The sequence below is a fragment of the Hyperoodon ampullatus genome (assembly GCF_949752795.1).
Source record: "Hyperoodon ampullatus genome assembly, chromosome: 8".
In the NCBI taxonomy this organism is placed as follows: domain Eukaryota; kingdom Metazoa; phylum Chordata; class Mammalia; order Artiodactyla; family Ziphiidae; genus Hyperoodon; species Hyperoodon ampullatus.
The window spans coordinates 20341964-20365560 of record NC_136921.1 but is presented as its reverse complement, the minus strand read 5'-3'; the positions used below and the strand labels follow the sequence as shown (position 1 = coordinate 20365560).

Genomic DNA, 23597 nt, shown 5'->3' with positions numbered 1-23597 from the left:
TCTCGGGCAGGCACTCTTGGCAGTGAATGGCCTGCAGGGCAGGCCTGCCTGTCACACAGTGGACAGACACTCAATAAATGCCCTTGAATGGAGGGCAGATGGGGAAATCATTGGGCAATTGCAGTACAGTGTGCTGAGTTCTCCCTACGTGCTGGAATGCAGAGAGCTTGTCCTTGAAAGCTCTAGAGTGGGGAGCAAAGGAATATACCTCCCCCAGCCCCCAGCCCCCAGCTCAAAAGACAAAAGCTCAGCAAACTGAATTCAAGTGGCAGGTTCCAAGCAGCGCAGGCATTGCCAAGCCCCCACAAATGAATTTTTGCACCTTCAGAAGCACCTGCTCCCAACCCCAGGGAAACCCTCTTGCCCTGAATCCCCACCAGAGAAGGCTCCTTTACAATCTTAGTCACCTGTCTCAGGTATTCTCCCATAGGGCAGTGTTTCCTACTCCTAACCTGCATCCCTCCTGCTGTAATTTGAAATATGCTGTTTAGCTGGCTTCTCACTTCTCAGACCAATGGCACGTTCAAATGTGTCACAGAAAGGTAAACTGCGGCAGCAAGCCTCCAAGGTAGCCCCCAGTGTGTCTCGCCTCCTGGTATGCTCACCCTTCTGCAGTCCCCTCCCACAATGAACTGGTTTATATACCAACTGGATATTATAGAAAAGATGGTATATGACTTCTGAAGCTAAGTCATCAGAGGCACTGGTGGCTTCAGCCTTTGTCTCCTGGATCACTCACTCTAGGGGAAGCCAGTTACCATGTCATGAGGACACTCAAGCAGCCCAATACAGAGGGCCATGTAATGAACAACTGAGGCCTCCTGCCAACAGCCAGCACAAAGTTGACTGGCGCACAACTGAACCACCTTGGAAGTGTATCTTCCACCCCGTCAGGCCTTCAGATGACTACAGCCCCAGCTACCTTGACTGCAACTTCATGAGACACCCAGAGTCTGAACCACCCAGTTACATGGATGAATCCCCACTCATGAATCCCTGACCCACAGAAACTATGTGAGAGAATAATTCTGTACTTGTTTTAAACTGCTAAGTTTTAGAGTAATTTGTTATGCAGCTACAGCTAACTAATACAGAAACCAGAGCACAGGATCCCTCAGAAAGCAAGAGGCCAAAGGCTGATGCTGCGAACAAAGACCAGAGCCATGCCCTGGGTTCTTCCTTGCTCCCTGGGTACCTGCATATTCCTCTCTGTAACTCCTTCTTCCCTTTCCTTACCCTACCAAGCAATTAGTCATCCAAAGAGGCTGCTGAATCCCAACCTTCCTCCCACACCACTGCACCAGTTCAGACCAGTTATCCTTCCCTGGGCCCCATCTCCCCACCAGCCTTGTCTCCTGTCAATCCACAGAGTCACAGGCCATTCTCAAGTACAAACTGATCACATTGTACCCCTGCTTAGACCCTCTGTCTAGCTCCTCAACATACTTATAAGGCCCTACATGGCCTAGTCTTGCCTCTACCTCCAGCCACTGCCACTAAAGAGATCTGTTCCTGCCCCACCAAACTCCCCACACAGACTTCGAGTCTACAAGGTTCAGGTCTGGAATGTGAGCTCATATACATCCTTCAAGGCCCAGTTCAAAATGTCCCTCCCTGGATAATTCAAAGATGGTCCCTCTCTCCTTTGTGCTCCAAGAATCCTCAGCCCACAACCCTTGGAAAGCGCTTGTCACCTTGGAGGACTAAGTATTCCTTTATTATTGGTTCTCCCCCACGTTCAACTGCTTTAAGACAGAAAGGGAGGTCCTGTTCAACTTTGCAGCTTTATATCCTGCCCCATCCCCTAGCACGGGTCTGGCATAGATGGGCTCAATAAATGTATAGTAAATTTCAAACTGGAAGGATTCTCCCCAGCCCAAACCCCTGGGACCAGGACTGACATTCTGGGGCAACAGAAAAGACACAAGTGAGGGTCGGGGAGCCTCGCTCTTCAGCTCCACCCCCTGCTGGGAGAGGGCAGGTGGGGACCATAGTCAGCCTTCCCAAGTGCTTCAGGACAAGCACCACCTATGATCAAGCCTAGTAAGAGGGTGGGAGCACTAAAGGAGTTAACTGATCCCTTCATCCACTCATCCATGGGTCCTGCTCTCCACCTATACCCACTTACCTACCTGGCTTCATGTAGACTGGCTCTAGGCTCAGATGCAGGTCACACACCAGCTCTGTGATCTGGGGCAAGTTACTTAACCACTCTGAGCCTTCATCCCTTCATCTCGAAAATGGGGGTAATAATAGCATCTACATCACAGAGTTGTGAGAATTAAATGAGTTAATATACGTGGCCAGCCCAGAGTATATTCTGTATAAGGATTAGCTACATCAGCAGCATCTCCATCACCTTCGTGATTGTTATTATACGGAAGAGCCCCGAGTCAGGAGAGCTGGGTTCTAGTCCTGACTGCTCTCAGAGCTGTGTGACCAGAAGCAAGTCACTCCCCTCTCTGAGTCTCAGACTCCTGCTCAGAAAATAAGGCAGCCAACTGGCAGCCTCCAGGGTAGATTGGGCCTGCACGCTTGTCTTCTTTAAGGGTCTCAGTGTTTAAATCACAAAGGCTTCTTCTCTTAGTTGGAGTGCCTTCCAGCAGAGCAGCTCTCTCCGGATCCCTGGGGCCCCCACCATGGCCTGCTGTCCACACTCACTTGCCTGCTTTCCTCTGAAGGCCCTTGCATTTCCGACCCCTGGAACAGATGGTCTCCAAGCTCTCTTCCAGCTGTGACAGTGTGTGTATAACCCCAGCCAGTCGCTCCATCACAGTCACCACGTACCACTTCCTCCCCACAACCAACAAAGGGGGGAACCCAGGTTCCAACCCTGAAAACGTCCCAAACGCTGTTGAAGAAACACCCGGTTGACAGGGATGCCCACTCCACAGGGTACCATTTCTCGTTGCGGGGGAACGAGGGCAGGAAAACTCCAGCCTCCCCCTCCTGGCATCCCTCAGGTGCCTGAGACCTCCCTGGACACACATCTCACGATCAACCCCACCTGAGAAGACCATGGCCTTCCCTAGCTCCCACGGAAGGCTAGTGACCCTGCAAGATGAAGTCCCCTGGGGATGGACCCTGTCAAACCAAAGCTCCATGGAGCCCAGGAGCCCCACCTTAGCCCATGGGTGTCAACACTGCCCCCTCACAGCAGGGCCAGGCCAGCGGCCTGAGACGGAGCAGAAAGCCCCATAGAGGGGAGGGCTCTGTAGGTTACCTGCAGGGGTGGAGCACTGCACCCCAACCCCAGCCCTTGGCCGACTCCTGCCTTGCTGGGCTGCCTGGACTCTCTCCTGGGGTGGCTTCCTGCCTCTCGGGAACACAGGAAGCCAACATTGTTGGGATCTAAATGGCCTTTTCCTCCTGGCCTCGGGTCGGAAAATGAGCGCATAGCCTCGGTGTGCACCTGACCCCGGCGATAACTGCCTGCATGCCCGGCCGGCCTCCGCTCCTTCCCCAGCTGGCAGAGACTTGCTCAGCCGCCCACCTGCCCACCAGGCCTCGCCGCCATTCCCTGCCTTGCTTACTTCCGTAGCCTGGCCTGGAGGTACATGATGGTTTATATTAGGTGCCAACTTGGCCAGCCCATGGTACCCAGATATTTGTTTAACATTCTTCTAGATGTCTCTGTGAATGGTTTGTTTTTCGGATGTTTTTTGGATGAGATGAACATTTAAATCAGTAGATTTTGAGTAAAGCACATTCCCTGCCATATGTGGGTGGGCCTTGTCCAATCAGTTGAAGGCCTGAACAACAAAGACTGATCTCCCCAAGCAAGAAGGCATTCTGTCAGCTTTTGGACTTGAACTGAAACTCTTCCCTGGGTCTCCAACCTGACCGTCTTCCCTGCAGATTGTGGACTTGCCAAGTCTCAACAATCATGTGAGCCAATTCCTTATAATAAATATCTGTCTATCTACCTACCTACCTACTTACCTCTCTATCCTGTTGTCCTGTTTCTCTGGAGAACCCTAAGGCAAGGTGACTCTGGGGGTGGTCGGCGGGGAGTGGGTATGGTGTGGCTCTGAAGTTGAAGCAAGAAGAAACCTTCTAGGTCATCCCATCCAGTGGTTTTCAAGCTTTTGTTTTGGCAGCCAAAATCTTGATGCAGCTGGACTCTTACATGGAATCTCAGTGATACTGGCTGGAACTTATTGAATGCTTGTTATGTGCCAGGATCTGTTCTGAGCACTTTACATATATTATCTCAGGTAATCCCCACGGTAGCCCAAGGCGGGAGGTTTGCCGTGTGTCCCGTTTTAAAGGTGAGGTAACTAAGACACAGAAAGGTGAAGCAGTCTGCCTCAGTTCTCACTGGTAAGAGCTGGGATTTGAATCTAGGATGTCTGAGCCAAGTGCAAGACCCCCACACCATCCTGCTTCCTGCTATATTTAACTCCTAAAACCAGAGCTGCTCTGATTAAAGTGGGCAGGGGTTCCAGGGCCCCAGGTCCTTAAGCCTGCCCTTGGGTTTCCCCCTTTTTCCTACCCTCTCGGGCCCCTAAAGAACCTTACACCTCCTTTGGAACATGGTTAAGACCCTCTGATCTAGTCCAACCCCTCATTTAGAGAACCAGGAAAACCAGGCCCAGAGAGGTGAATTGTCTCACCCAAGGTCACACAACCACGCAGGGGGAAGCCAGGACTGGAACGCAGCATCTTCCCACCCTACCAGGCTGCTTCCAGGGACTCCAAGAAGGGAGTGACTCAGACACAGGGTAGAAGCTGGGATCCCCAGTAAAGAGAAAGCTCCCTGAAACAAGGTTTCCCCAAATCCAACTAGTGAGGGCTTCTAGGTAGACTTCTCCCATTAAGGCAAGTTTCCACCCTGGGGAAACTGCAGGTGACTGCCCCCACCTTCCAAGCTGACCAGAAACATTAAGAAGGGGAGTACTCTAAGTCTGGGCCCCAATCCAGGTCCAGATGGTAGGCCTTGGGCTCTTGAGCTGGCATTCTGGTCTCTTCCCTTGGGTTTCAGCCTGGTGGGAGGCTGGGGCCCCTGGGCAAGGCCCTAGACTCCCTAAAGCACTGCCCCCAGAGACCTGTGGGAAACCCTCTGTTTGAACTGAGGAACTCCTACACATCCCTCAAGATCCAACCTACATATGGATTCCCTCCTGAAGCTTGACAGGAAAATCTCTGCTGAGTCAGAGACAGCTTTTCACACACACCTCTGTGTCAGTTTTGCCACCGGGCTCTCTGACTGTCTGACAGCATGTCTGTCTTCCCAGGTCAGGGGCTGGGTCTTGGCACCAGTACCTGGCATGGCATCCAGCCCAGAGGTTCATGATTGTCAGATGGGTGCACACATACACACAGGGGGTGGAGTGGCAGCCTACACTGGGAGAGTTATACAGACTCTACAGACTCCAACAAGGGAACTCTCCAGGCCCCCCATGGTCTGGGCCTCAGTAGATATACTTTTTTTTTTTTTTTTTGGTCAGTTCATTGGTTTGTTTATTTATTTATTTTTGGCTGTGTTGAGTCTTCGTTTCTGTGCGAGGGCTTTCTCTAGTTGTGGCAAGCGGGGGCCACTCTTCATCGCAGTACGTGGGCCTCTCACTATCGTGGCCTCTCTTGTTGCGGAGTACATGCTCCAGATGCGCAGGCTCAGTAATTGTGGCTCACGGGCCTAGTTGCTCTGCGGCATGTGGGATCTTCCCAGACCAGGGCTCGAACCCGTGGTCCCCTGCATCGGCAGACGGACTCTCAACCACTGCGCCACCAGGGAAGCCCTCAGTAGATATCCTTGGTCCAACCCTTTATCTATAGATGAGGAAACTGAGGTTCAAGCGGTGAAGGGATTTATCTGAAGCCACCTGGCCTGTGAGTGGCAGGCCCAGAAGTCGAGGCTGGGCCACTGACAAAGGCCCCAGGCCTCTTCTCCTCCAGTTGTCTCATCCGTCTCTGTCTCCGCACAGGGAGCCTTAGTCCTGACACTAGTTCTCACTTTACAGCCACACACAGAACCTCAGTGCTCCTCACGAGCACCCCCTCAGAGACGAGGACAGGGTTTCCTATTAACCCCGTGATACACAGGAGGAAACAGGCTCAGTGCAGCAGAAGACCAGCCGCGGTCTCACGACCACCTCTTTGCCTGTATATCCGTCACGCTTACACCCACATGTCCACACACCTTCGTTCTTTGCCTGTCTTGTTCGCCTTTGAGCCTCCCAGAACCAGAACTAGACCCCAGGTTCCTTGACTCTCCTCCCGACCCTGTGTCCCACCCCACCCCCTTCAGCCATAGTCCATTAAACAGTGAAATGCAGTAGGATGGGGAGCTATGGGGCAGGGCAGCCAGTGGGAGACAGGACAAATGCCCCAGTCTCTCTAGATCTGGGAAGGTGTCCTCACTGCCCCTGTCTGCAGCAAAACCCCCTCAGCTTTGCAAGCCCCATGGAGGCTGTGAATGCAGGGCCTTGACATTCGACCCAGAACCTTTGGCCACTAATCCAGAGGGTCACCATGGTGCAGCCGGAGACTTGAAGACTGGAAGAGGAACCAGAGAGCACAGCAAACCCTTTGGATTGGCCTTGGTGAATGGCCCCCTCAGCCAGAGAACAACCTGTACAACTATATCTGGTGGCCCTGGATGGATGGATGGATGGATGGATGGAGGAAGGGAGAGAGGGAAGGATAAGGGGGGATCTCATGCCACCACCACCTCCTGGTTCCAAAGCAGAGAGTTGGCGCACTCCTGCATCTCCCACCAGTAAGCCCAGTGGCCCCAACCCCGCCCCCAAGCCTAGTGACCCCAACCCTCTTGCTGGGGATACACATGTGGCCTGTATAGCTGGGAGTCTTCTGTCTTCCCTTGTGGGGCTGGGGGTCCCTGGTCCTTCCATGGCCCAGTCCTGACACCTGGTGGTGCCTCTGGAGAGTGGCCCTGGCTTTTTTCCCTCTTCTTCCCACTAACTCACCCAGAGCGGCCACCCCAGCCTGGCAGCCCACTGGCCACCCACCCTCCACTCCGGTTCACACCAGCAGGGCCAGGCTCTGAACCAAGTGAGACCGGGGTCATCTCTGCTCCCCTTGGGAGCCCTCCATGCACATGGGGTCAAATCCCCTGCTCAGCCCGGGCCCTCAAGCCAGGTCATCTGGGGAAGTTAGGACCACAGACGGCCACAGAATGTGCGGCCAGAGATGTGCCCAAGGTCACGCAGTGAGAGTGCCAGACGTCTTTACACCCCCAGCCCTGTGCTGCCTCCTATCAGAGCTGTGTCAGAGTCACTGGGGGGAAGGGAAGGTGCATTGGGGGAGGAAGGAAGGAACTGGGGGGTGGGGGGCGGGGCTAACATGAGCAGGTTCAAGGGATGGGATGAGGTGGAGGTGGTGATGGAAGCAAAAGGCAAAACCCCAGCCTAGGCAACGCCTCCCCAGCTTCTCCCAGCTCCGACCCGAAACCACCACCCGCGCCAGCCAGGACTCTTGGGAGGAGGGTGCCACCTTGTGGCTAATTTTGGTATGGCATAAATCCCTGTCGGGCCCCCTAAACTCAGTCTGGGTGTGTCCCAGTCCTGCAATTAAGGACCATAAAATTCTGCCCTTGGCCAAAAAGGCTTTGCCTGGAATGCCCCCCACATGCACATGCACACACACACACTTCCATCCACCCTCTCCAACCTCCAACACCAGCTGAAACTTCTCATCTAGGAACCTTCCTGCCCCCAGAGAGCACACACGCTGGAAACTCAACTTCGATCCAGCCAGCTGTGTGCCTCGGCAAGAGACTTAACTACTCGGAGGCTCGGTTTCCTCATCTGTAAAACAGGGATGACACTAGCGCCTCCCGGATGCTGTGAGTGCTGCGTGAGATCATGCGTGTGTGTGCTTTAATATGAAGTGCTTTAATGCCCAGCTTTCCAGCCCCACCAGGACGTGGGCATGGAGGGAAGGAAGAGGGGAGAGACCTGGTGGAGAGGAGCATGTGAGTTAAGGCTCCAGGCAAGAAAGAGCCCGGCCCTTTGGCATGTTTGACATACTTGGCATATTTGGGAAGTGTGTGAGCTGCAGCTGGTTTCACTATGGACTTGGGGGCCGGGGGCACGTGGGTCAGAGAGCTGGCAAGCGGTGGGTCCACCAGGCCGCGCAGCTGCAGGAAGGTGTGTGCGCTGTGTCTTCAGGGAGCAGGGGCTCCCAAGGCTAAACCCAGGGACCTGAGATCGAGGCCTTCCGGAAGCTGGTGCGGAGGTGGGCTGAGAGGGTGGGTCAGGATGCCAGAGGCAGAGGGGCAGATGTCAGTTGCACGGATGAGAGGTGTTGGCAGCCTGAACTGTCTGCAGAGAAGCTCAGCGACTCAAGCTGTATGGAGGGGGGAGTGCTGGCGATTGATGGGAGGTGGGGGTGAGAGAGAGGGAGGCATCTAGTGGGGCAACTGGGTGGGTGATGGTGTCAGTCACTGAGATTGGGTGCAAGGGCCTCCTTCTGATTTCACAGTGTGACCTGGGGCAAGACACCAACTCCTCTGGCAGCCGTGACAGCCAAGCCCAGGCCGTTCCAGGAGCACATGAGAACAGGGATTACAAAAGCCTGCCAGTCAGGAGGCCCTCCTCCGAGGCTAACTGGGGGCCTCTTAAACTCACCCCTAAGCTGCCACAAGGGCAGGACCGTGGCTTGGCATCTTTACAGTACTCCTAGTGCCAGGCACACACCTTCCACAGGCCCTCCACGTGCCGACCACATGCCGTCCACGTGCCAATCACATGACATCTGCAGGCCAACCATACCCCCTCACACGCCCTCCACATGCCAGCCACTCACCATCCACCTGACACCACATAATATCCATATGTCTTCCCTGAGCCATTCACATGCCATCTGTATGCCATCCACACATAAGCTACATGCCATTTCCATGCCACCCATCGCCTGCCATGTGCCATCCACACATACCCATACCCACATGCTTGCTTTCCATGTGCTCAGCATCCCCTCCCAAATGAGAACCAGGCACCAAGCCGGGACCCCAAGAACACCCCAGCCTGACCCGGGCCTCGGGCATCTCACTCCCATGAAGACGTGCTCCCCATCCCCCGTGGCCCAGCCAGCCGCTCACCTTTGCAGGTGCAACCCTCCCGGGTGATGACCTGTCGGCAGATCCCACAGGGCTTCACCTTCTTGAAGGTCTTCACCTTGAAGTGGTGAGTCTTGGGGGCCTCCAGGTCCTCTGGCTGTGGGAGGAGAGGCACAGTGATCAGGCCGGGCTCCAGGGGAAAGAGCCAGGGGACCAGGGGAGAAGCAGGCAAGCACTGGGGGAAAGGAGAGGTGTGAGCACCTTCAGCTGTGAAAGGCCCGAGCCCATTTATGGGAGGAGGTGCCCAGGGAAAGAGAAAGCTGTGGGTGCGACCCAGATTCCCAGTCAGAGGTGGGGTCAGACAACAGTTGAAAACCCCAGCCCCCTCCATGGATTCTTAATCACTTTTCTGATTCAGTTTATTAGCAAAGCGCACTCATTTTAAATGTATTGCTCAATACAGTTTGACACACGTATGCCCCATGGACCCACACCCCAGGAGGCTCCCTCGTGGCCGTCCTAGTCAATGTCACCCCAAGGTAAATACTATTGTGACTTCTATCACCAAAGATCCATTTTGACAGGTTTTTAAGCTTCATATGAATGGAATTATACAGTATATACTCCTGTGTCTGCTTCTTTGACTCAGCAAGAATCTGGGAGATTCATCCCTGTGCTTACATAGCAACAGCTCCCTCCTTTTCACTGCTGCATAGTACTCCACCATGTGCAGGCACCTAACTCATTCATCCATCCTATTGCTGAAGGCCCTCAACCTTTCACCCATGTCCCCGAGTGCCATGCCCCTCAGTTTTCTCTCTCTCACCCTCACTACCACCCCCTGCTCCAGCCCAGAAGGCTTCTTCCATCTTTATTTTTATTTACTATTCTTTACATTATGAAAATATCAATAGGTTAAATATCCTTTTTAAAACTACACCACCAGAATGTAAATTGATACAGCCACTATGGAGAACAGTATGGAGGTTCCTTAAAAAACTAAAATAGAACTACCATATGACCCAGCAATCTCACTACTGAGCATATACCCTGAGAAAACTATAATTCAAAAAGAGTTATGTACCACAATGTTCATTGCAGCTCTATTTACAATAGCCAGGGCACAGAAGCAACCTAAGTATCCATCGACAGATGAATGGATAAAGATGTGGAACATATATACAGTGGCATATTACTCAGCCATAAAAAGAAATGAAATTGAGTTATTTGTAGCGAGGTGGATGGACCTAGAGACTGTCATACAGAGTGAAGTAAGTCAGAAAAAGAAAAACAAATACCGTATGCTAACACATATATATGGAATCTCAAAAAAAAAAAAATGGTACTGAAGAACCCAGGGGCAGGACAGGAATGCAGACGTAGAGAATGGACTTGAGGACACGGGGAGGGGGAAGGGTAAGCTGGGACGAAGTGAGAGAGAGGCATGGACATATATACACTACCAAATGTAAAGTAGATAACTAGTGGGAAGCAGCTGCATAGCACAGGGAGATCAGCTCGGTGCTTTGTGACCACCTAGAGGGGTGGGGTAGGGAGGATGGGAGGGAGAGGCAAGAGGGAAGAGATATGGGGATATATGTATACGTATAGCTGATTCACTTTGTTATACAGCAGAAACTAACACACCATGTAACGCAATTATTCTCCAATAAAGATGTTAAAACAAACAAACAAAAAAACTACACCACCACACACATGGGATGAGAGGCGGGCTGGCAGTCCAAGCCTTCTCTGTGTCTGGCTTGCCGCGATCCCAGGGCTAGCCACCACCCCACCACTAACAGGGGCCTCAGTTGTCCCCTCCAGACACCCTGAGGTTGGGCCCCACACCGCTTGTGACCACATATCTGAACACAGTCTAGGCTGCAAAGTCCTGCATCCACGCTGCTTAGGACCACCCTCTTCCCACCCGCAGCCCCCAGCCCAGGCACATGCTGGGAAACCTCCCCATTCAGAGGACTCCCCGGGAAATCCTGCCCTGCCTGCAGGCACCATTCCTCTCCAAGGCACCTCACCCTGGTACCTAACTGGATTCATTTCCCGGCTCCAGCAGCAGGGGCCAGCAGAGCACAGACACTGACGCTTCTCTGCCTGCCACCCGCGCCCCACACCCCAAAGGTACAGAGCTTTCCAATGCCCTCTGCACATGCATGGACACACACAGACATGATCACAGACCAGGGAGAAGGTTCTTCTCCTCCAAGTCCCCCTCCTAGCACCCTGGTCCAAGCCTCCCCACTCTGCGTGTTCAGAGGACGGGTGGCAGCATCCCACAAACCCAGCATGTCCAGGACTCCCAGCTGAAGATCCTGTAGTGGTGAGTCCTGGGCAAAAGAGAAAGAACCATGAGAGGCACGGAGAGAAAAGCGGACAAAATAAGAGAGAAAGCCAGTAGGAAAAGAGGCAAAGAGATAGAGAGAGAGGTAGAGGGGGAGAGAGAGACAGAAAGAGTCAGAGACAGAGACAAGAGAGAGAAAGACAAAGAGAGACAGAGAGAGAAGACAGAGAAAGACAGGGAACAGCAACAGGCAGACAGAGAAGAAAAAAAGAGGACCAAGATAAAGGCAGAGACAAAGACAGAGACAAACAAGCACACACAGAGAATGAGAGAGATTAGATAGAAACACACAGAGACTCTAAAGGGAACCAGAGAATCAAAGGGGGACAGACAGACAATAGGACACAGGAGCCAGCTTGAAGGGGCTCCTCAGATCTGGGAAGATCTGAGCATCAAAATACATAATGATAGTAATGGCTTAAATGAGTCCACACTGATATGTGAAATAAGTGAATACAGTCAAAGTCTGATGAGGAACAGAGTATTTACGAGTCTCAAAGCACCTCCCCACATCATGCTTATAAATTACAAAGGGGGAAAAAGTAACTTTGCCTGGCACACTGCACTTTAATCAAGTGATCAAAGCTAACGTCACCAGTAACAGGATGAGTGGAGATTATGTGCCACGGAGGGGATGAGAACAGAACGTCACTTCTGCGATACTTCTGCCAAAGAGACACAAGCTGAATCTAATCATGAGGAAGCATCAGACCAACCCAGTGGAGGGACAGTCCACCAATTAGGTGGCTTATAATATTCCAAAGTGACAAGGTCACGAAAGTCAAGGAAAGGCTGAGGAGATTTCCAGACTGAAGGAGACTAAGGAGACATGACAACCAAATGCCATGGCTGATTCTGAACTGGATTCTTTCCACGCCCCCAGAGGACATCATTAGGACAACTGGCCAAACTTCAGTGGTGTCTGAGGATGAGAAGGTCACGATCAATGTCAATTTCCTGGCTTGGATGGCTGTGTTGGGTTAGGTAGGGAAAGTCCCTGTAGGAAAATAGGGAAGTATTCACGGGTAGTAGGGCAACGTGTCAGCAACTTATTCTCAAATAGCTCAGGAAAAAAAAAAGTCCTTTGCACGGTATTTGCCACTTTTCTGAAGTTTTAGATTGTCTCAGAATTCAAAGAGACAGACTATTTCTCAAGATGGTGAGGAGGCAGGATGGAGCAGATATAAAGCCCAGAGCAGAGACCAGAGAGCAGAGAGGGTGGTGGAGTCAGGAGTGGGTACAAGAGACCAGCAGTGCCCCCTGGTGGCTGGGAAAGGCAGCAGGACCTGGGTTCTGATATTCCAGACACTTCATTCTGGGAGCTATGCTTCCACCTTCAGCTGCGGAAGGGGAGGGGGGCGGGGGGCGGTAGGCTGAGGGTCCAGCTCTGGACTTGACCCACTGTCCCCCAGCCCACAAGGAAGGGCAGGTGAGTCCCCTCCTATGCGGAGGTCTCTCCTCCCCCATTTTCCCATCTCAGCCCCTGGCTGGCGGCCTTCCGAATGATCTCTGTCACGGACATTCCAGGGAGGGGACCCAGTCCCAGGTCAACTGCAGCAGCCAAGGCCTAGGATAGGGGGAGGAGCAGGGAGGGGACTTGGGGTTCAATTTAAGGCCTGTCTGGGAGGGTGGGCAGGCAGGAAGCCCTAAAGCCCAATCATTTCAGGCCTAGTCTGCCCCCTGAAGCCTGCCTCTTCTACCCCACTAAGTCAGCAAAGCTCCCTGTGCCAGCTTATCTCCCAGATTTCTCTGCCTACACCCCAAATCCAGCCCTTCCTCCAAAGCCCAGGGAAAGAGGCCTCCTCCCTAAAGCATAGTCAGGGCAGTAGACTCTCCCCAAAGTGGGTCCAGGCTGTCCAGTAAACAGATGGGGAGTAGGTGGAGACTTCCAGGCTGACAAGCAAACCCCAGGCTTCTCCCCTGGGCCCTGGGCTTGCCTGCCCTGCCTGGCCAACTCCATAACGTCTGAGTTTACAAACTCTCCTCCCGCCCGGGCTTGGAGAACAGGAACCAGGTTCAGAAAACACACTCTCGGGCTTCCCTGGTGGTGCAGTGGTTGAGAATCTGCCTGCCAATGCAGGGGACATGGGTTCGAGCCCTGGTCTGGGAAGATCCCACATGCCGCGGAGCAGCTAGCCCCGTGAGCCACAATTACTGAGCCTGCGCGTCTGGAGCCTGTGCTCCGCAACAAGAGAGGCCACGATAATGAGAGGCCCGCGCACCGCGATGAGGAGTGGCCCCCACTTGCCGCAACTAGAGAAAGCCCTCGCACAGAAACGAAGACCCAACACAGCCATAAATAAATAAATAAAATTTAAAAAAAAAAAAAAGCAAAAGAAATCTGAATGAAGTATGGTCAAAAAAACAAACACAATCTCTGGCCTCGCTCATGGCCTCCTTCAGCTGCCTCTGGGTGATGGCCTAGCACACTCCTACCCCTCACCCCTACCCCGTCCTGACTGTCTGGCTGAGGGAGCACTGGGATGGGAGTCTAGAGACCTGCTTTCTAGGCTGGTGGCCTCACAGTCCCCAAATGAAAATAAGGGGTTTGGACAAGACAGCCTGAGTGTACACAGTGTAGGGGAAATAATGGGCCAGTTTGAGAGGAAGGGACTGTGGGATCTGGGGACTGGATGTGCTGCTGGCTACAGAGAGAGGGATGTCTAATGAGACATCACCCCTCCATGAGAAGCTGGGCAACCCCGGTGGAAGTGAGGAGGCCAGTTCGGCCATGCCCAGGAAAGTGACCCCGGATGTATAGCATCCCTGGCTATACACTGGGATGTCTGGTAATCTTGTTAAAAGTCATCCACAGAGGTCTGAAGGTTTCCCAGGATGATGGAGGAGAAAGTCTAGGATGGAACATCTTCAAATATCTGAAGGAGCTGTCATTGTAAGAAGTTGCTGCGAAGTTACTGAAGGCAAAACAAAACCCAGTGGGCAGAAGCTGCCAGGACTTATGATTAGACTCAAGGGGGAAAAAGAACTTCCTAACAATCATATGTCAAAATCCAGAGGAAGAAGATAAACAAAGGTCTAGTACCCACGCTGCCTTCGCCCACGGTTACTCTGCAGGTACATGCAGAGGATGAGAACGAGCCCATGAGGCACCAAGCTCAAGAGTAATGGCTTGTTATGACAATGACCATCATTTTCCCTGACAAGTGGCAGACAGCCTCACAAAGCACACCCGGCCCCTCCCTTGCTGGATTCGCTCCTAACAGACCTGGGGGAAACTCAGGACAGAAGAGGCCTGGCCATGGCAGGAGCTGCCTAGTCCTTCCAACGCCTACCTCCCTCGAGAGCCAGAACCCAGAAAAGGGAAGGGGTCCCAGCCAAAGTCATTGTTCCCTACCCTCCAAACCCAGAGCCCTAGCCCTGCAACAAGCCCACCCAGCATCGGAGAGCTTTCCTCTGGCCCTGGCCCTCTGGGGGATCTCTCCCTCCCACCCTCCGTTCAGCCAAGCTGCCTGTCAGAGGGGTGTGGCGCATCTGGCTTGGGCAGCCTTGGCAGGAGTCCTTGGTCTTGGGGTGGGAATGGCTGTTTGTTGGCTCCTCCCTGCCCCCTGGGGCAAAGCACAGTGGGGTGGGGGTGGTGATGAAAGGGGACTGATAACCCTAGGGTCCTCCAGCTCATGAGCTCCTGCCGCCTCCCCAAGAAAATTCCCCAGCCCAGCCCCACTAGGTTCCCTGCACCCCACACTAGGAGACCTGGATGATGAGGCCAGAGGGCAGAAGTCTACGAGCTAGTGAGCCTTGGGAAAGAGAGTCACTGAAAAGCAGGCCTAGGACAGACTTGGAGGGTCATTCGGTCCTCTCCCTGCCTCCTGGCCATCCACCCCTCCATGTCTCATCACCTTGCATTGGGATGCCAGGACCCAGGTTGGCATCAGTGGTCATTTCTATGGGGAAGACTGGGACTCCCAGTGGAGCTGCAGGCTGGCGTCCGGGAGCCCCCCGCTGCCCCGGCCCCTCAAACGCAAGCTCTCTGCAACCCTACCTCACCTTCATGTACACACGGAAGTTCCTTACCACCACCAGCCCCGCCATCCCCTAGCCCCGCCATCCCCTAGCCAGCTAATGGCCTGACCATGTTCTTGGTCGCCCCGGGTGGAAAACTCTGAGTCACTCTCAACTCCTCCCGGCTCCACCCTCCAATCCAACCAGTTGCCAGACTCGGCAAATGTTGCTCCCTAAATATTCCTGCGGCCCCCTGTGCTTTTCATTACACTGCCTTTGCCTATTGGAGGCCCTGTCTCTTTTGTCTGGAGCTACTGCAACAGCCTCCGGCCTCCTGCCCCAAGACACTGGACCCCTCCTCCCCACACAGCCTCTAAGGAACACAGCTCTATGGGGTCCCCCCGACTCACCCCAATATGCTTCCATGCCTTCCCAGGCACCCAAGTTAAGACCTGCACTCCCTCAAGTCAGCAAGAAAGCAGCCCTGGTCCACACCCCGCCCACCCGGCCATCTCAATTCCCTCGCCCCACTCCCCAGCTCCCTACCCTGCACCCACCTCTGAGCCTCTGCATGCCCTTCCTCCCTCTCAGCTTGTCAAGCTTCTAGGCATCCTTGAAGGCCTCATTCAAACCTCATCCCCGCAGGGAGATCTCCCCAGATACCCACCCCCCGCCTCTTTCAAAATCAATCTCCCCACCCCGTCTTCTTTTTTCACCATGAAAATTTTAAAAGTTCTGGAAAAGAGGAACACGCCTATGCCCTTGGCCCCAGTTCACCGCTTCCACGCTCTGTCTCTGTCTCTGTCCCCTACCTCAGCCCAATATAATCACCGCCCTCGGGAAAGTTGACATCGATACGATAGCATTATCTAATCTTCAGTAACATATTCTAATTTCCCCTTTTGCCACAATAACACCCATTAGAGCTGGGTCTGCGCTTGCTTTTATTTTGGACTCAGGATCCAAGCAAGATCTTGTATTACATTTAGTTGCTGGGTTTCTTTCCTCTTCTTTCATGTGGACACGTTACTCCACCTTATGATTTCCCTTTTATGACACTGACTTTTTTGAAGAGTCCAGGCGGTTCTGTAGAATGTCCCTCAGTATCTGGATTTGTCCGGTCATTTCCTCATGATTCGATGCAGGGTAAGGGCTGCCCAACGCCACCTCCTTTCCTCAGTCGCATGTGCTTAGTGCCCCGTCTCAACACTCTGTGTAATCTGACTGGTCTCTGCTGCCCCACTTGTTAGCTAAGTAACCCCGGGCAAGTTGCTTAACCCCTGTCTGCCTCACTTTACTAATCTGTTAAGTGGGCTAATCATAGCAACTGCCCATAGGTTGTGACAATGCCTGAAAACACGCTGGAACAGCGCCTGACACACAGTAAGCGTTCACCAGAATCGGGCTCTGATTCATGTCGTCACGCCTGTCTGTGCGCTGGACTAGTCCGCCAGGTGCCCACATCTGCACGTGCTTCTGCTCCATGTCCCCTGTGTCCAGAACAGTGTGAGCCCAAAACAAGTCAGAAGGAGCCTGACCTTGGTTCGCTCTAGTGTAATTACAGCCACTCCCACTGTCCTGCCCTCAAGGGACAGAACACGGGTTGAGGTGCTGGCATCACCTGGCTGAGGAGAAAGCTCTCGGACACTGAGTAGCCCTGGATCTCCATGGGAGGAAGGATGCAGAGAGTGGCTTTAACTGAGCTCCCCGTGTGACAGAGGAGCACGCGGAGGCTGGGGGAGTCCGGGATTCTACCTGGTGGCCCTCGGCCCATGACTCGGCTTCCTGAGCTGGACCATCTCTCGCCATCGGCCTGCTTCTCTCTCCCTCTCGCCTTGCTCCTTCAAAAACCACGTCCCAACATTTTTGAGCATCAAGTCCCAGGTCCCTCTTTTGTGCTCTAACATGAAATCATCTCCTGGAGTGGGAGGGCACAGAGATGTGGATAGTCTGAAGGTGCAGCATCACGGCGAGGGGCTGGCACAGATGCCCTCCCTGAATCCTCACAACAACGTCCTATGATGAGGCTGAGCAATGTGCTCTGCGACCCACAAGGAGGGCAGGATGGAACGAAGATTCAAATCCAGGTCTGTCTGAGACAGGGTCCCTAACCATGGCACTACCACCACTTCCAAGGGTGTGTCCACAGCTGCCGTCCGTGTGATCTGGAGGAGCCCCGGCAGTTGCGTCGTCAGGACCCCTCTGTCCGAAGGCCATCTACTGGCTGGTTTACCACCCCCCACCCCTTATCCTTTGTCAATTATTCTTACTTCCCGCACTTGGATGTCTGAGGTCTCAGCTTCATCTTTGGATCTAGTTTAAAGTTCACCTCCCAAGAGGTCTTTCCTGATACGCCCCTTCTCCCCCAATCTAGGCTAGGTCCCCCCTTAAATGTCCCCACAGTTTCCCTCTTGGTAACACCCATCTTATTGTAATCATTTGCCCAATATCTGCAAGCTTCTTGAAGAAAGTCGGCACTCTATAATCCTTGGTGAGATAGATGGACGGGAACATGGGTGGGTGGGTGTTGACCTGGCAGAATGACTGGATGGTTTCTTTGTCACAGTGCTTCCCCAACACCATTTCCTATCCTTAGGCTGCTGGCCACCAACCCCTTGACCCAGAGCTGCAAAGCCCCCGGCCCATACCCTTCCTCTTTTCAGGAGCACTGAACCCAGTGGCCATGGGGCCCCTTCCCCTCTGTGGGTCCCCTTCGCCTTGGCTAGAAACTGGAATTAGCCATCCCTTCCCTTCCCACCTCACAGAATTACAGTGAGGTTCAAATGAAATTGCACAAGTCAAGGACATGGACACAGGTAAGGCAGAGAGAGGCTACATGGCTGCCCAGACCACACACCCAGCATCCGTGCTCTGACCCTGTGCACGCTGCCTGCAGGAGAAGACCTGCATGTTCTGGGCCTTCACATCATCCTTACACCCCATCCTGCCCTTCCCCAGAGTATTCCCAGAATGGAAAGCCCTGGATGGGGACGCAGGAGCGCCAGGTCCTAGTTCTGACTCTAACTTGCTGCGTGGCCTTGAAATGTGCCGTCATATAAAGAGAGCTAACATTTCTTGAGCTCTTACTGGGGGAGAAACGCTATTCGAAATGTATTGGCTCCTTTAAAACTTAACAACGCTATAGGTAGCTGAGGAAACCAACCGAGAAACAGAGATTCGAAGCCACAGAGCATCCGAGTCACAGGGCCAGGATGAAACACAGGCACTGTGCTCTCGGCCAGCCTGCCACACTCCCACTGAGCATCACAGAAAAACAGTACGGTATTGCTCCCTGACTTTGTGCCTCAAACGCCTCTGAAAAATTTTGCAGAGGGGCTATTTTCTTTCAGACCCTGTCCGTGTCACGCAGCCCAGCCTAGCTCCCAAATGCGTGGCCAGGAGGCCCCTGGTGGGCACAGCCCTTACAGGCTAACAAAACTCCAAAGAGAGTGAGTTCAGGACAGAGGGGTCAGAGTGGGGTACACAGGGCAAGAACTGCACACCAGGAAACCGGGGGTTCACGAGGACCCTCTGACAGAAATGTGTGCTTAGCGCTGGGAAGGACACCAGCTCCAGAAAAGAGAACACTTCATTGTCTGCAGCTGGAAGTGGCCTCAGAGGTCAGCTTCAATGAGGTCCAGAAAAGTCAAGTGACGAGCCCGAGGCCACATGGCTTGCTCAGGGCAGGGCCAGGGCTGTACTTGGCGCCCAGTCATGCCTGTGGCTCTTTCAGTCCCATCTAATAAGCCCCTGCCCAGTTCCTGAAAACAGAATGAGCCCCTCCAGAAGGAAGGGCCTGCAGCTCTAACTCCATCGGTGTAACACCAAAAAGCCTCAATTAATAGGCATGTAATTATTTTCTAAATAAACTGTGCTTGAGTATGTAATAGCGAATGGGAGCATTTGATGAGAAAATCAAGTTATGCGTAATATATAGCTCAGCTCCTCAGCTAACAAAGTGATTTTTATTTCTAGAGCTCGTTAAAACTACGCATTACAGATAGATTACTTCTTGGATGAAATGTCTGCAGCTATTCCCGGGGAGATCGTCCCGCACATCAGATCTGCAATACAGGGGATCCCGTGAGCCAAGAAGGAGGTTGTGGAGTGGGGGAGGGACCAGCATTTACTGAGCACCTACTGAGTGCCTGGGTACCTGGTCTTTTGACATACTTTGTCTCTGTCGTCACCCCAGCCAGACAAGGTGTGTATTATTCCCTCCACTTTACAGAATCAGGAAACTGAGGCTCAAGAAGGGAGCTGCTGTACCCAAGGCTGCCCATCTGGTAAATGACAGAGCTAGGATCTGAGCCTAGCCCTGCCTGGTGTCAAAGTCCACGCACTTCCCACCAGCAGGAGCCTCTCAAGCAGCTCCCTTGTCAAGGTCTCCAGGACCTCCGTGCCCCCTCTCCGTAACTGGCACCAGCTACCCTTCCCCTTCCTGTTACAAACTTACACCCCAGCCCCATAGAGCCCCGCCCGGGAAGGAGGAAGGTTGCTGGGACAACTGCCTGGGACATCTGGAGGAGGGGGACAAGGAGCTTGACGGGGCCAGGGCTGTGCCTTCGGGCCAGTCCACACCCTCCAGACTCGGGCCCACCCTGGCAATGGGCATCCAGGCCGGGGCCGGATGGAGAGAAAACCCCCTCCTCCCCAGCCCACTCCCACCGGCCTCTTTCCACTCCCACAGAAGCCTGCCTGCTGAGCTGGGGAGGGACAGGGGCGGGAGGCACCAGGAGAGGGGACAGGAAAAGGGGTGACAGGAGGGCCTTAGAAAAGTGGCTGCGTCCACACCAGCCCTTGGTCCCCAGCTCTCAGGGAGAGAAGTGACATGGACGAGGCGCTCATGCTCACCTCTCTGCACCTCCCCGCCATCACCCCCGTCTTACCCACAGGGAAACTGAGGCTCAGAGCCGTGCAGCGCTTCTCCCAGAGCCTCTCCGCTGACGTGGCCCTGTCTCCATCCACACCAGCATCACCCCTGGAAGTCTAACTGCCATCCTTTCCCACCGCAGGCCTCCCTCCCTGCCAGCCTCTCTCCTCAGCACCATCCTCAGGCCTTCCGGAGTCTGTCCCAGGGAGCTGAAAGGGGCTGGAGAAGTGACCTTGGCCAAGGCTCCCATTATACAGATGTTGACAGCAGCCCAGCGAACCCCTGATGCATCCTCTGTGCAGGACGCTCCAGACACCTTCAGTCTCTTACTCAGACCCACGCCCACACCCAAGCCCCACACGCCACCCAAACCCCCTCATGCCAGCCCCCTCCCCACTTCCCCTCTCTGCCCAGAGTACACCTGACTGCCCAAGTCTGATCTCCCACCACTGTCCTCAGCCTGGGCTTGCCTGGGCCGAGGAGGGCCCTCCCGAGGACTGGCCGGAACAGGGAAAGGGGCTGGAAAGGCCACATCTGGATCCTGGGCCTGAAACGCCCTCCCCCAAACCAGCCATCACTCTCTTTGAGACCAACATTAACCTCAGCCAGGGATGACTTCCTTGCCCTCCTGACCCCTGTGCATGCCTTCACCCAGCCCAGAGAGCGGAGCCCCTCCGAGGAAGGGGTCCCCCGTGCCTGCCCCCTCCCCTCCTGCAGCAGTCAGCCCTCTCCCAGCACCCCCCTCCCAGGAGCCTCTGCCCCTGACTGGCCTCAAGACTTTTAACCCTCACCATGTGGCCCCCAGACCCTTGCCTGCCCACCCTTCGAGCACCTTGCGCCGACACACACCTTCCTGAATCTGGGGCCAAGAAGGGGAAGGAGGAGGCCGTGGCTTCGTCCTCTGGGACTGGAGGGGATCGGGGGAGGTCTTGGTAAGGATGGGAGGGCTGGGGGGGGGGTGGGGATGGCAGCGGGTAGAAGCTGAAATTGGGGTAAAAGTGATGGAACCCGAGCAGAACTTTCCCCCAGCCTGGCTTGTCCAGATTTCATCTTCTAGGTCAATGCCCCCTGTTCCTCAGGCCCCTACCGCTGCCCCCCTCCAGACTCTTAGGCTGAGCAACTTGAGGGGTGAAGAAGTTTCACCTCGGTGTGGGGTGGGAATGGAGACAGGAGTGGCTCCAAAAAGAAACAAACTTTGTGATGGCTTCCTTCTACTTAACAGCTCCTGGACTCGACTCGGGGAGAGGACACCGGGGAGGGGGGATGTGCTGACCGGCAGAACCGGGGCCTGGGCCCCGTTGATGCGGACGGACTCAGGCTGAGGGTCGACTCAGGCATAAAGGCCCCCTCCTTCAACACCAACACTCCCCCAACCCCAGGCCCTCAGGGTAAGGCTAAGGTCGAAGGGGGAGGAGGGTTCGACCTCCTAGCTAACGGTACCACACCTACCCAGAGCATGCAGGACAGACAGATCCACGTCATCTTCGAGGGTCCCCGTCCCTGGGGCCACGCCTGGGGACTGCAAAGGGTCCCCCCCGAGCTCGCAGCCCCCTCGGAGCAGGCAGAAGGGAGCGCTGAGTCCGCGGCGGCTGCTCTGGCTCAGCCAGCATCTGCAGCGCTCGCCCTGCCTGCCCCCAATTCACCCTCCCTCCCTCTCCTCCTCCTCCCCCGACTCCACCCCCTAGTCCCAGCCTCCTGTCTCCTCCCTCCTCCCAGCTCCACTGGTGGCTTTGGGGGTCAGAAGCCCTGCTTCGCGGGGGGTGGGAAGGAAGCAAAGCAAAGGGACAGCTACTGGAGACAGCCCCTCCCCCCCAGAAGCCACCCCCACCCCCCACCCCAGACACACAACCCCAGACACACAACCCCTGTGAGCCATCAAGCTGCTCCTGCCTTCTGGTTGGATCTGACACTGCCAGGCCTGGAGTCTTCTCTACTTACTGCAGACCTCCACCCCCAGACCACTGATGGAGGGACAGACAGACATGGAACAGCACAGTCCGCTTGAGCTGGGGTTCCTCAGCCCCATCCCATCGCCAAGGACACAAGCATGCCCTCCTGCCCTCGGAACACGAAGTCACTTGCCCTCACTTAGCTAGGTCAGTGCCCGGGGCACCCTGGTGCCCACTCGGCAAGCTCAGATCCCACACCACGCTTTACTGAAGAGAAGCCTGGCCTGAGACCGGCCCTGCCCCCAGGGCTGGGGATTTCATTCCAACTTTTTTCCTACTTTTTTTTTTCCCCTTCTTTCTTTCTTTTCTCCAAACATCTGTCCCAGCCCTTCCTGCCCTTCCTAAAAGGAGCCCCGCTCCAGGCTCCCGCGAGAGTCTGTTTTTCTTGACTGTGCCCCGGGCCAACATTTGGTTTGCATTTCCCCACTTCCTCCTCCACCGCCCCTGCTCCCCCTCCCTGGGCCCAGTTTTCACCTCCCACCATTCCACGTGCCTACTTCTCCCCCTACACTGTCCCCCCACCCGCCCCCGCCAGCCCTTCCCTCCCCTCCCCCTCACCTTAGCCCAGGGCCAGAAGTTTGGGGTCTGGGGTGGGGGGAAGAAGAGGGGTATCCAAATGTCTTCCCAGGGCGCACCGCAGGGGAATCCGGCAAAATCGGCCCCAGGCCCTCATTGTCTCAACTCCCCCCTCTACCTTCCCCCCCAGAAACTTTCCTCTTTGAGCTCTGGCCGCAGCTGGACCAAGTAAGGGTGGGTGGGGCTGGTGAATCACCCCGCTCTATTTTCTATTTTTTAGAGCCTTCCGGGGAGGGAAAGAGGGCTCAGCCCCACCCCCCCTCTGTAGACACACACACCAGGACACACAGTCCAGCTCACATAAACACACAGAGTGCCGAGGACAGGGCCCCACCCAGAGGAGGCACTCTGAGACCATTTTCTTGGATTGAGTAACTTGGCAAGAAAGTCCTCTTGCTTGAGCTCCTATGCACACGTACCAGCATGGGGTAGATGCCCTGGACCACACGTAAAAAGGGGTATATATCCCCTGCCTCTCTCCCCCACGCACCCAAGAGCCTTCCCTCACCACTCTGTCAGCCCCACACACGGTGCCACCGCAGGGTACAGTCTGTACAACCAGCCTCTCCCCTCAGGAGGACCTGCCCAGACAGGTGTACTGGCTCCCAGCCCATAGTCCAGTCAGGACATCTACCTAGGAAACCCCAGAATGAGAGGGAAACATTCACACTTTGTCTGGGAAAAGGCTGCCACATGTGGATGTGCAGGTTGTGCACTGCACAAGGGACTCTATCACTTGGTGGTTCTGAGAAGTCAGGAGAGGACACTAATGCAAGCTGTCTAATTCTGGTCCCTCCTGGAGCGGGTACCTGAGTTAAGAGTCTTTGTTCTGATGAAGACTACCAGGTGAGGAATCAG

The 23597-nt window shown here is 54.5% G+C and overlaps 1 protein-coding gene across 4 annotated transcripts in view; it reads right to left on the bottom strand.

The window, feature by feature from the left end:
• TNS1 (tensin 1) overlaps positions 1-23597 on the bottom strand; it is a gene marked incomplete at both ends in the record, with an annotated part of 226748 nt that overhangs the window by 173301 nt on the left and 29850 nt on the right. For 2 of the 4 annotated variants that reach the window (XM_079710297.1, XM_079710298.1), the window contains 2 exons: positions 9065-9179; positions 21664-21696. In XM_079710297.1, coding sequence (XP_079566423.1) covers positions 9065-9179; positions 21664-21696 — 148 coding nt within the window. Of the gene's footprint in view, positions 1-9064; positions 9180-21663; positions 21697-23597 lie in introns of those variants that run through there. The other 2 variants (XM_079710295.1, XM_079710296.1) reach the window with 1 other exon arrangement.